The sequence below is a fragment of the Perna viridis genome, chromosome 11, assembly GCF_037379345.1.
Source record: "Perna viridis isolate PV_CMFRI_1.1 ecotype Kerala chromosome 11, ASM3737934v1, whole genome shotgun sequence".
Classification (NCBI taxonomy): Eukaryota; Metazoa; Mollusca; class Bivalvia; order Mytilida; family Mytilidae; genus Perna; species Perna viridis.
In genome coordinates, this window is record NC_142455.1 from 553,336 (window position 1) to 567,453 (window position 14,118).

The 14,118-nt window shown below is 33.6% G+C and overlaps 1 protein-coding gene across 2 annotated transcripts; it reads left to right on the plus strand.

The window, feature by feature from the left end:
* Positions 1 to 3,666: 3,666 nt before the first annotated feature.
* LOC148602236 (uncharacterized) lies at positions 3,667 to 11,105 on the plus strand. 2 transcript variants are annotated; one of them, XM_088552655.1, is made up of 6 exons: positions 3,667 to 3,856; positions 5,767 to 6,914; positions 7,369 to 7,460; positions 7,984 to 8,311; positions 8,692 to 8,848; positions 9,790 to 11,105. In XM_088552655.1, the coding sequence occupies exons 2-6, from the start codon at positions 5,796 to 5,798 to the stop codon at positions 10,122 to 10,124; spliced, it is 2,031 nt and encodes a 676-aa protein (XP_088408781.1). In that variant the 5' UTR covers positions 3,667 to 3,856; positions 5,767 to 5,795; the 3' UTR covers positions 10,125 to 11,105. The 2 variants fall into 2 exon arrangements, with proteins under 2 accessions (XP_088408781.1, XP_088408782.1); XM_088552656.1 differs by lacking the exon at positions 3,667 to 3,856 and adding an exon at positions 3,970 to 4,049.
* Positions 11,106 to 14,118: the final 3,013 nt, after the last annotated feature.

Genomic DNA, 14,118 nt, shown 5'->3' on the forward strand with positions numbered 1-14,118 from the left:
CACATGAATACGATACAACTAAATTGTATCAGCGATGTATTTTTGTTGCTGTATGCATATATATTAATTGTACTAATTGTTTGTTTTTTTAGTCCCCGGTTGAATGTCCATGAACGACAGGCTATTCAACCAGTTCTAGGTCAAATAGCCACTGCTTAACAATTTTGCATTTACGTTAAAAAAAAATCTTATCCGACATCAAGTCCTTACCCAGCCCCCCACTCCACCCCCCCCCTCCCCGGATAAAAAGTGGTCCGCCATTTTTAGTATGCATAAAATATATAGAGTATCCGACTTAGCCCCCAAATTAAAGGTTTGCGGTCTATTTTGTTGACCTCAGCGGACATGTAGCTCTCTAAAATCATTGTTTTACAACAATTCCACTATGATCTTCTACAGATAGTGACGGTCTTGGAGATAGTTGTGAATCCGGGGGTGGTGTTATTGGGTTGCTATTTTGCTTCATTCGCCGAATCGCTCGTATGTCAAGTCCGTTAGTGATCCAAAGTCACTGTGGAAAACTATGGTACAGGAAACAAGTAAGTCTGTCCTCATAGCAGATATAATAACGCTATATGATCCTACATTCATCTATAAGTTCGTGATGGCGATCATGGAGCTTATTTTTCAGAATAAGGAAACAGTGAATAATATTGGCGGCGACATCAATATTATTCCAATTTTTTATCCGTTTTGCGTAATTTGATTAAATTTCTAGCCGTGTCTAGATAGTTGTATGAAGTATTTAGATACATGTGGATAAGGCAAGCATCTAGATACTTTTGAGAAGTATCTACTAGGTGCTCGTGAAAAGTTTCTAGATAGTTTTGAGAAGCATCTAGAAGCCTTGAAAAGTACCTAGATAGTTGTGAGAAATATCAAGATAGTTGTGAGAAGCATCTAGATGCTTCTGAGAAGTATCTAGATAGTTGTGGTGAGCATCTAGATGCTTGTTAGATGTATTTTCCGAACGAACCAATATGTCAAGAAGTGATGGAGAACAAATAGCCGAAAGGACCTCACCTAACCAGTAGAGCGAAAATGATCAAAGCACAGAGTTTTGTGTATAAGGGAGTTACTCCTTTTAATATTTCATTATTTATGATATGTTTGATTGAAATTACATTATCTGATTCAAAGTGTTAATCTAGATGTAATTAGTACAATCTGAGTGATGTCAATAAAATTATAATACTGTTGCACAGGACTTATAAGGACACTTTCATTTTTTCGACTAGATTTTTCTAATGTTTGATTTTGCAGCAAATATGAAATTATACCTTTTTGGACTACTTTACAAAAGTCTTACCCCTACCAATGTTTGTCAGAACATAACTGTTTAGGCAAAAGACCACATGAAATATTGCACAAAGCATTTCTAAACAGAATATAGACAACTCAGGGTACAACACTCCTAAACTAATGTAAAAATCAATAGCAGATAATTTAATTATAAAAAAAAAACAGAGTATTGCAACCCTCTTTTGAAGTAGACATTCAGAATGACAAACCCTTGACATGTTGACAAATCTGAATCAGAATACCCTACAACTGTAATTTTATACACTTAACATACAATCATAACTTGAATCAATAACATGATTCCAGTGATGAAAAATGTCATTGTGTGTGTAACCCCTCCCCTTTTGTATGCAGCTCGTTTTAAGAGCGTAAGCAATACTTCTGCATGCGCAAGAATCCAAAATTTAGCCTAGACGCCGGATTCACTGTGTAAAGTTTCAAAATTTTAGGCTGGAGTCGCTGTCATTTTTTTAGAGTACGCTAAAATCAAGGGTCGGGACACATCCCCATCATTCATATATTAAGTAAATAAGCATGTTAAAACCTACCTGCTTTACTTAGTCACACCTTCTTGTCAATAACCAGGCATAGGTATTGATTATCTGGATAACATTAAAACAATGGATAACGAAATATAGAAAGATGTCACAAACACACAAAATATAAAAAAAATTTTTGACCCCATACGCTGCAATACAAACCCATTCCTCCAAATAATTGTTATTTAGACTAATACAGCCAATAACAATCCAACCCGCGTCTAGACAACATGACTTGTTAAGACATAAGAATGTGTTTTTATTTAAGACTAGAATAACTTTCCGTTTACATAGAGTATATTCTCATGACTTCTTTGCATATTATTATAGCATGGATCCAATACCTTCTTTTCCATAATTAAATGTATCAGGAATAATATACGTATATACATTTGGTAATTGTGATAGAAGTTTACTCTATCATTTTAAAATTATAGTGCATGCATAGCATAGCTTCACTAAGATTAAATGAACAGTAAATTAGATAAAAAAAAGTTAGAAATAAAAATGGAGCACAATTTTTTTATTCTTCCTGGTTATCAAAAAGCAATACTTGATCATTTAGTTCTTTCCCGGGGTTTTAAGTCAAGATGTCTGTAACACAGACACTGGAATATGGTTCGTGTTGTCCAAAAACTTCTAAAAAGTTCGGGATCCTGAATAACCCTATGTTATATTTATATGTATGTTTCAATAGGGGACCATGGGTAACTCAGTGTTATATCTATATGTCTTTTCTTACAGAGGACAATGGGTGACCCAATATTATATCTATACATATGTTTATACAGGGGACCATGGGTAACCAAATGTTAAATCTATATGTATTTTCCTTCAGAGGACCATGGAAAACAAAATGTTACATCTATATGTATGTTTCTACAGAGAACCATAGGTAACCCAATGTTATATCTATATGTATATTCCTACAGAGGACCATGGGTAACCGAATGTTATATACACATGTATATCGGTTATGTTCATACAGGGGACCATGGGTAACCCAGTGTTTTATCAATATGTATTGTTCTATTGGGGACCAAGGGAATTCCAATGTTATATTTATAAGTTAGTTCATATACGGAACCTAGGGTAACCTGATGTTATATCTATATTTATGTTCTTAAAGAGGACCATGAGCAAACCTACTTTATATCTGTATGTATTTTGCAATAGAGGACCACGGGTAACCCAATGTTAATATATATATGTATGTTCCTATAATATAAGGGACATTGGTAACCCAATGTTAAATATATACATGTATGTATGTTTCTATAAGGGACCATTGGTAACCCAATGTTATATCTATATGTATGTTCCTATAAGGGACCATTGGTAACCCAATGTTATATCTATATGTATGTTCCAATCGGGGACCATGGGTATAACCCAATGTTATATCTATTCTATATATATATGTTCCTACAGATAGAATAAACAATGTCCTTTATAAGCTGTTTATAGCTATATCGTCTACTGAGAAGCTCTTAAGAATTAAACGAAGTTTCTTACTTTAATAAAAAAGGGATTCACATAATAATTATATCTATGAATCGGGGTTTAAATCTAATATTTTACATTAATTCAGCAGTAAAGTATTGTAAATCCTTTATTTATATGTGTGTTAGTGTCCGAGCGTGTGTGTAATTATTTAGTGATAACTTTCGGCAAAAACACTCCTTTTATTTTTTATGCAACATGACCACATTTTTGTAAAGTGAAATTAGATATAAATAACCTCCAATATGTGTAAATTAGTACGCCATCATCTGGCACTATTTAGGAGGATCTCTTGTCACCGTTGAGCGACAGAAATATCCTTGTGCACCTTAAATAGTTTACTAGGAAGTCCTCGGAAGTTTCCACAACCTCTACGCATTTGCTTGTTATAACTTGATCAGCCTAGATGTATTTATTTGTATATATATCCGACCTTTAGAACACTCTGAGATAAATGTTGAGGTGAACGGTTGTATTGAAACCAAACATTACTTGATGTAAAGATCAGTAAGGTAAGACAAAAAAAAGCAAACCTCAATTTTTCTAATGCAATTATATAATCCGAAACTCCTTAGCACATTGCTGGGAAATGCTCTGCCGCAAACACTTAAATTGCTGACATGAATAAAAAAAAAACCCAAGCAAAATACTTCCTTCTTGTTACTGAATAATTACATTTATTCATACATACAATACTGATTTCAGGTAAGCCCTGCTCTTTTTGTTTGCTTTACTGCGTTACATTCTCTCTTTTTATTTAATAATAAATTGATAATAACATGTTTTGTAGGCACGTTCTGATCGATATTCATATCAGATAAGTAAATAAGTACAGAAACAAGGGGATGATCCAGATATTTATAAAAGGGGCATCTTTTAGGGGTTCCGGACTACTATCATTTGCTCATATCTAATAAAGGGCTAAGCATGGCAAGCCAAAGTGGACAGAAAAATGAGTTTTCTAATATTAAAAAAAAATCAATTGAATTTCTCATATTAAAAAAAGGATTTTTTAATATTAGAAATTGATTTTTTAATATTAGAAAATAGATTTGTTGTTTTCAATTACTATTTTTTAATATAATCATTATATCATAATATATAATCATTTTGTAATATTAAACTAATTGAATGACTTTGTAATATTGCAAAGTGGATTTTAGATATTATAAATTTATTTTCTAATTTAACAAATTCATTTTCTAATATTACAAATTTAATTTGTAATATTACTAAATTAGGAATTTGTAATATTACAAAATGAATATTTAAATATTACAAAATGAGTTTATAATATTAAAAAAATATTTTCTGATATTAAAGAATGATCATGTAATATAAAAAAAATGTGTTTTCTAATATTACAAAATAGGTGTTTTCTAATATTACAAAATACCTGTTTTTTTAATATTAAAAAATAATTTTTTGATATTACAAATTGGTTTTCCAATATTGCAAATTTATTTTCTAATGTTACAAATTTGATTTCTAATATTACAAAACCTTTTTTTATTATTAAAAATTCAATTGAATTTCGCTAATAGTATATTTAAAGAGAAGATAAAGTATAATTATGTCGCAACGATTCATTAGAGTACACCGGGCTGTTATATATAAGTACATGTAGTTTGCACTGTAAATAGGCTCAATTTAAGTTTTACATGCATGTGCATATGCAAATTACCCAATTTTTTTTAAACAACTTTGGGCTTCACAAACCTGGAATTAATACTTTAATTGTACATAACCCCGCTAAGTCAAACCAAGGACATAAGTCAAATATACGAAGTAACAGAAATAAACATAAAAATGAAAACCAATGTAATAATGGGACCAAGGAGCAATATATATAAGCACCTCCATTACTAAATCATTCGCGTACCCGTTAACACAAAAGAAAATAAAAAAGAAAAACGTTTGGTAGCTTACTACTTTATCAGTTTGATGAGACCGCAACTTTTTTTTGAAATTCGAGATTAACAGTTTGAAGGGGGCTGGTGGTTATACATTTATTAAATATTTGTACAGTTTTGATATATGTACATTGCTCTGTGAGCAAAAGGCGTCAAACCTGCACTCTAGTTTTACAACTTTCAAAGGCAATTAACAGTTGACTAGTAATTAGCGGAAAAAAAGCTGTGCATTCTAAGGATTTTTATGAGCGTCCTTCCATTTTAAAAGACACCATTACGCTTGGTTTAAGAAAAATACAGATTGTGTTGAAACTGGTCCTGAACGAACCCCAAGTAAACCATAAGCCTGTCCAAACATGAAGTATGTTTAAAACGATTGGACGTGTATTACTGAACACATCTGTAAGTTCCGAAGGAGTTCCGTTTACACAGGTTTCAGTGCCCTGTCTACGTCTGGTTATCTTCACCGCGGTCTATTTACAAGGCATATACATTCAATTGTATTGCAGGTGTTATTTCTACAGTAAATACTAGTAGAATGTCTGTCAACCAACAGCGAAAACGCGCCATGAAGCGCCTGATGCAGGATTACGAAGAAATTCAAAGAGAACCAGTTGAGAACGTGTCAGCAGCTCCATTAGATGAAAACATGTTCGAATGGCATTGCAATTTCAAACATGACGAAATCATATATCATCTACTGTTACTCTTTACTGAAAAGTACCCTTATGAGAGTCCAAGTGCTGAATTTGTACCTGTCGGTTTGCAGTACAACAGTGGAGCTACAAAACCAGGTAAAAAAGGAACAAAGGTGTGCTTGAATATATTTTCTGATTTCGCCGACATTCACACAGAATGGAAGGACGAGAAATCTGTAGGCTGGTCACCAGGATACACCGTACAAACTATTTTACTAAACGTCGTTGCTTTTCTCGCAGAGACACAGTCGGGTAGGTGTTTTTGGGCTGGAGTCGAAGATTCAAATACGCACAATCTAAAACTTTCCAAAACATTTAAGTGTGATGATTGTGGTCACACTTACACAAAGCCATTCCCTGCCATTAATGCGGGCAAGCCAGAAAGTACATTGAAAAGACAAACTTCAAAGAAAGGAAAGAAAGCGGCCGAAAAAGCTGATTCCGCGAAGCCCGTGATCATTGACTATATGTCTAAAGAGAGTTTCCCAATGTCAGTCCCTAAAACTGATGACGACCTTTTCGGCTATGGGCTGATTGTTTCTGGTCCAACAAGTCGGCCATCTCTAACAACCCCCTGTGAATTCATGAGAATAGAATCGTACAACGGCATGAAGAAGGCAATGGGCACAGTAAAGAGTGTAATGAAAGAAGACGTGAAATATTTCCTCCCGATGTATATACACCCTCCTCATGGTGGGAAAATAAAAGAAACTTTTGAAAAGACATTAATCGAAGTGGCAGGGATTTTAAAGAGCTGCAACCCAAAGAAAACACCAATAGAAGAGATGGTTATAAGAGTTGTACCTAATTTAATGAGTGCCACTGTGGTAGAATTTTCTAAAGGCACACAACATACAAGTGACAACAGTTTAAACGGCTACTTCTCTCTACACAGACTTTTTCTCTGGGCCTTGGAAACATATCCTGGTCTGCAGAAGGTCATCGATCAGCGTCTAAAGGTATATATCTTAATAGCATAGTTTATATCTGCATGTAGTATTTTGCACTTATGTTCCAAAAGCGAAAGTAAACCAAGCTTGCCTTTGTCATATGGTAGTATCTATATTTAATATTGCATTTTATTGGTATTTCGTTCTGGATTAAATGTGGCTACTTTAAATTTTAATAATGCAGGTTAACTATGCCACCTCACGACTTAATGTTGTTTGAAAAGCAAATCAATCTGTTCTTAAACAGGGGCGAATCCGAACACTTTGAAAATGAGGGGTGCCAGCCACGGTTCCTCAGAAAAAGGGAATATAAGACATTATTTGCCATTTTTTGAGTCAATTTGACACATAAAAATGACAAATTTTCTAATACAAAGGGGGTGCAACCACCCTGTACCCCTATTGAACATATAAGTTCAGCCGGTGAATATTATTTCCACTTTGTGTGGAATCTGTCTTTCAGGATTTTATTGATGACGAAGGGAAGCGAACAAAGAAAGCCTGTCCTCACATCGGGGAGTGGTTGATGCTACTATCAGCATCTTGGAAATATAGGTTAGTATACAACCTTAAATAAATCAATTGGTCTTGTTTTATGGGTTTGAAAACAAACATTATTTCAATGTTTTATGCGACTCGTAAGAAGTCTAGATGTTTAGGAAGCAACCATTTGATAAAAAGGCAGGATGGTAGCATATTGTAAAAAAAAATCCAGGCTGACCGTTCGGGTTAAAAAAGGCAGGATGCATCTGTTAAAAAAAACAGAATTTGTTTTTTTTTGTAAACACTTTAGTGTTACAGAATGCTGATTTTAAAATACATGTAAATCGTCGTATCATGAAAAAATCCAGGACAAGCTAGAATCAAAAATAAAAAGTCGGATAGTCTTGACACAAAAAAACGAGTATCCCGGACGTAAAATTTAATCCTAGCCCCCACCCAAAAAAATTAAATGGTTGCTCCCTTTATTAGTGGCCAGAGGTACAAATTCATGTGGTATAATGTTAAACATATGAAATTTATTAGTATTTAAAGGCCTTAATTGTTTGGCAACTATAATACTTTTTTTTTAATATAGATGGCAAGACGCTGCAATGGCGTATATGTCAGAAAGTTGGCGGCGTCATGTGATGTGGTACGTCAAGGAGGACGCCAAACTAGGCTTTCTGGACACAGACAAAGCCTACAGAATCAAACACACCTTTGAAAGAACTGCAGTCAGCAGGAAATTACTAGCTTTTCAAGTCCTTTTCCTCGACATTGCAATGCCGAAAGGGGTGTCAAGAGGAGATTTGGTAAAACGATACGATGGTAACCTAGGATTCCCAACCACGGACATGTTGAAACAAATGAAGGAATCGTTCCAGAAACTGGAAAATGTGAAATCTTACAAAGATTGGTTTGAGGTAAAACTAAATCATGAAATATGGCTACTTGTGAACAAATAAATGGTGATGAATGAGAAATAGAAGTATAATTCCCTCCTTATAATTTCAATCTCTATGTTGTGGATTTCAGACAAAACTGCTTCGATTATGATAAATTCCTCCAATTCAGTCACAAAAAAAAATAAAAATCTTGTCGCCACAGCAATAATGCCGATACAATATTTTGAATAATCAGGGTTTCTGAAATTCATTTAAAAAGGTTTCCTGGTATAGCCGAATAAGATATTTATAAACGTGAGCGTCTTTGATGTGGTACAAACTGTAATACGTGTATATACATGTATAGATGTTGTAAATGAAAGCCAAAAACGTTAACAAATCTTTATTTTTGACTTCAGGTATTGAAAGTTAAACCACTATCAGAGCAAGAGATTTATGACAAACTTTTAAGCTGTGTTGACTATTCACTGAAGACTGATGGTTATCGTTGGACTTTCTGGAAGAACGCAGGAGGCTGGATGGAGGTTCTCAAAAGATACCCAATAGAAAAGAAAGGTAGGACTTTTAAGTTCGCTGGAGTATCACAGTCTGTAAAAATCTTGCAAATTAAAAGGGTTTTAAGGTAGAGTAAAGAACAAAGTGACCGGATGGTTCAAAACAATTAGGCAGGTAAGGATACATCTGTCACTATTTAGGTGTTCAAAGTGTCTTAACTCTGAGCGAAAAATCTGAAAACGATGACAAAGAAGGAAACAATTTTTGTTATAACATTGCTCCAAATATTATGTTAATTCCTCAAAGACTTTTCTGATTATAGTAATTGGACATACGGACGGACGGACGACTAGGAGTAGTGCCTCAAATGGCATAAAGCACAACACATAAATTAGCTACTAACCATTGTGTATCTTCTAATCCATTTGGGTCAGCGAGGATGGGGGGCGTCTTTGGCTATGAATACTTAGAAGAAAAGGAACAGATATGGTGTAACTCAACACACGCGCCATCGTATAATCTAAAAAAAAGGTAAAAACAGAGATCACCAAAAGGTCTTTGATGTAAACGATTGTTTAAGTAAGCTCTCAAAGGCCTCGACAACAAAATAATAAACTCCAAATAAACAGAACAATGACACTAAGACACATTAATGACCAACGTCTCATAACTATTGACAGGCGCATGTCTGTGGTGAGGTTAAACTAGTTTTATAAGGCCTTAACGGACCCCTTTTAATGTAAGGTCAAAAATGAACTGAAACAACAAACAAGCCACCACAAAATTTACTCAGTAATACATGTACTTCCAATTTCTTTCATGGATTATATACATCATATAGACAGAATGTAAGACAAATAAAGGAGATAAAACATTATGAATTTGTCACCGTGGGGGGGGGGGGGAGAGGTTGAAATGTTATTTTGATTTAAACAATGGAAATTTTCGCATGAACATAAATGAATAAATGAAACTATTTCAAGAAATATTATAATTTTCAGCAAAAGATGGTGGTGAGGGTTCTTCAAAAGGGAAAGGGAAAAGTAAAGCAGCTAAAGAGGATGATGAAGAGGTTAAACCAACAAAGGGTAAAGGTCAAAGCAAAAAGGTGAAATTTGACATGGAGGTTGAGCCGAAGCCAAAGGGGCGTGGTAAAAAGGTGAAGGCTGAACAAGAAGACTTAGATATTCCTAAACCCAAGGGGCGTGGGAAGAAAGGAAAAGCTGAGCCAATGGAAGTTGGGATACCTGTGGCCAAAGGTCGTGGACGTGGCAAACGGAAGGCAGAAAACGAGCCTTCAGTAAGTGTAGGCAAGAGAGCGAGAAAAGGGCGGTAATCCAATGACTGTAAAGAAAGACCTTACATGTTAGAAATAGTATTTTGTGTTAATGATTGGAATAAAGTTAGAACACCGATTGTTTTTAACGATTGCTCATTTTTTCTTGTTATTTAAAGTGAATTTGAAATCATACAGATTTTTTGGCACTGTATTTAGTAGGTGACAGCCTATATATTTTATGCAATTGTAGGTTCGATTTCTTATGCAATTAAGCAAGGGAATTTTATCAAGCTTTCAATTACAGGCGCGTAGCTGCCGTTAGGCAAAAAAGCTTTTGCCTGCACTTAATTTTGCCATTTTTTTTTGGAGATAAAATACATCCTGGAGAGGCATAAATGGTGCTCTAAAACGCTATCTCTGCGGAGCTTTGGGGGGGGGGCTTCGCCCTCCTGGACCCCCTGCCGTAATTTTGCCTACACTTCAATTTGGCCTCAGCTACGCGCCTGAATTACATGACTGTATATCATCATTCTAGCAAAATATAGTCACTGAAGGGTTTAGTTAGAAGTAGAGAGAATTTTATTGAGATTTTAATTACATGACTGTATATCATCATTCTAGCAAAATATAGTTACAAAGGGTTTGGTTAAAAGGAGATAATATAGTTGGTCACCGCCCTATATCTTGGAGTTATACGATAATGCATCGAAGGATTAACCAATACGTAAGTAAATTCCTGTTCAAACTGTTATTCTGGATAAGTACTTGTTTGGGATGTCATTTTTCTAGTTTTAAAATAACAGATACATTCTGGAACAATGTTGTAATGATTGTTTTAATTTGTTTATGTCGAAACTAATGATTTAGAGTGTTTTCATTAACGCCGTGTTATTTTCTTTCTATTTAGCATAATTTCGAAGTAAATTTGTTGAGTATATATGTTGAGATATTTTAATTTTTATTATATTAATACAAGGTTGTAATACAGTATATGTTTGTTGTTAGTTTAACGTAAATTAAAACATGTTTCAACAATTAGATACATTCTTTTTTTTACATTATTTTTACATTTTATTGAAGATCGATCTTATACATCAATTGATTTTTAAATGGAAGGTACTCGAAAACATAACGTGTTAATATAATTACAAGAATTATGTGGGTTTTGTTTTAAATATGAGATAGAAATATACACAAATCCTGTACAATTGGTGTAAATTCATAAACCAAAAAGTGAGATAAAGCAACATCCATTTTTATTGGCGAGGTAGGACAGGGGTAGTGTGGGATTTATTATTTTTTTTAAATGATAGGATTGCAAGATTCTACATTTTTTTACTTGGCCATAGGCAAAAAATACGTTTCAATGTTTCTTTCATTACTTTTAATAATGTAGATTTTCAAATTAAAATGTTTAATCCATGGGCTGAGGGTCGTCTACCGTGCACCCAACTCATCAACGTCATGGTGATTGTCGTCAATGAATATTCTCATATTCTTTTTCAGTATAAGCCTATATCTTTCTATCCAACTGGGTAAAAACAATAATTTATTTTTTAACTGAAGCATAAATAATCTAGGATTTCGAGGCTGAAAGATATGTAAATTTAAGTGACTTTTCGGTGGGTGGGTTATGTGTACATTTTGTAAAAAAAATTACCCCAAAAACCTAAGTGTTATACCGGAACTGTCTTGATACCATCGTAAAACTGAGACATTGGGCTATATGTCGATTTTACCTCGTTTTGTAGAATGTAAAGAAGTTCGAAATATAAAAAAAAAACATTAAAATAATGGATTTTTGCATCAACGAGTTATCAAAAAATACAAAAATGCTTCAGTTTATTTTTGGGGACAAAATGATTCGTATATGGGAGATGTAAGGGTTGCTGGAAATCATATTTTTGTTGATGAATAGGGGTGCCGCTTCTGGTGGGGTGGGTATCTCAGCGTAAGTAATATTTAGCTATGTATGCATGGCTGCATGCAGCTGGATTAAAATATTATTTTCGTACTTATACGGAATTCTTTTTTCTCACTAAACCCCCAAAAAAAAATCCTTAAAAGGAAAAAACACACACACATACACAAACAAAAACAAGTACTGTTTAAAAAAAATTTAACATTAAAATGAAAACAAATGGATACAATATCATAATTACAAAAATCGTAAAACCGGTCATAAAAGTCTAAACTATTTTTGAGACGCGAAACTGAACGAGCAAGGGTTCAAACTATGATGCAAATTTGGACAAAAACATGCAGATCACGATCTGAAATAAAAAGCTATGATCTGAAACAGAAAAATGAAAATCGTGATTTGAAACAAGAATGTCGCGAAAAAAAAACTGAAACAAAAATATTATGCGGAGAAAACACAACCCCCACAAAAAAAAAAAAAAAACAAAAAAAACCAAAAAAAAAACAAAAAAAAAAACATAAAAGAAAAGAAAAGAAAAGAAAAAAAACTTTGAAAACAAGTAAACAAATAAAAAAGAAAGAAAGAAATCATCCTATTTCACTTGTTTAGGTACCAATGTGTCATGATGCATGCTGTTCGATCTGCAAACTCTCAGAACAAAACATGTATAGCTCTAAAGTAAAATAATTAAAACCATTATTATATTTATAGAACCAGAAACGGGATATGGACTATTCACGTAGAATAAGTAATCAGGAGAAAATAATAAATAATACAAATTCGTATTACTAAAAGCCTACTAACAGAAACTGAAGAATGAATGAGCAACAAGGACGCCAGAAAACGGAAAGTATGGACAAGGGTCACTAGTATAGGACAAGCGTTCACTGTTATCTAGAAACACTATCCCATGAAGTTGCTCATGTGATATGAATTCAGAGTAATGAAACGAAAGATGGAAATACAACATTGTGACCACATCTGTTCTCATAGTGATAAAACTATTACATAAAAAGTACGACATTTCATATAGCTAAACTGGTCAAAGAGAGGTAATTCGAATCATACGATCTGTACTATTTACCTATGCTGTGAATTTTGGGGAAAAAATGGCAATTTAAGAAAAGGCATAACTCTAGATGTTGGCATTCGGGGCAGATCCATACTTCAAGTTAAGAGTTGCCGTACATAGAAGTGAGAGCCGAGCGAAGCGGTTACATCTTTGTATGTAATTATTTGTAAAATAAGATTCCTTGCTAACAAACTTTTATTGACAGTTTCAGGGAGTATATATACTCCAGAGTGTCCAACGCTTCCTTAATACATTGAATCCATGCAGTGTAACTCATTGCACCTGTCCTTTACTCTATTGAATTATAACTTCCCTTATAAATATCATTATTTTAAAATAAAGCATTCCAGTTTATTAATCAATTTTAAAAAATACTTAACAAATTAATTAAACCGTATAATTCACAAACAAGACTAAATTCAAAGATTTACTAAAGCTATGTTTTGATTTCTGGGAAACCTAGATATGGCGAATTTGGTATAGTACATGCACAAGGGGTCCAGGATTTCATGTTAGGGGCGGAAATAAAAAATAAACAAGCAAGAGAATTGAGGAGGAGTAGAGTTTTCGAAAAATAAAAAAAAATATCGTGCAAAAAAGAATATTCCTAAATTTAGGGGGGTGTACAGTGTCTACCGACCCTCATGGAATCCACACCTGTAATACAGTCATGTATCGACATAGATTTGTGTCGCTCTTAGAAAGCATACAAGTTTTGATATCGCGATATTTAAGTTTAAATTCGAATTTCAAGATTCAATTTATTTAACACAAGCAGTAAATGATGATAGCTTCGTAAACAGAAAAAAAACCGCTACTGATTAGGGTTATAGTCAAAACATGAAAAAAATCTCCAGCGCCGAATCCAAAAAATGTATTGATTAACTGTGTAGCGTTATATGTCGCGGTGTGTATTTACAATTCTAAGATAACAATATTACTTTAATGTTTCCTAAATTTCATTCTCTATCTTTAAATAATTGAAGAAGTTAGAACGCCACGAATTAGAAATATTATATTTTTCATTTTGATTTTGATATTATACGTCAGTTGATACA

What these genes read in the sequence shown, in the direction of transcription:
- LOC148602236 (XM_088552655.1), top strand. Translation starts at nt 5,796, where the DNA reads ATGTCTGTCAACCAACAGCGAAAACGCGCCATGAAGCGCCTGATGCAG. An exon ending in CTTACAAAGATTGGTTTGAG is followed by an intron (nt 8,312 to 8,691) that starts GTAAAACTAAAT and finishes TTTTGACTTCAG; the next exon opens with GTATTGAAAGTTAAACCACT. An exon ending in ATACCCAATAGAAAAGAAAG is followed by an intron (nt 8,849 to 9,789) that starts GTAGGACTTTTA and finishes TATAATTTTCAG; the next exon opens with CAAAAGATGGTGGTGAGGGT.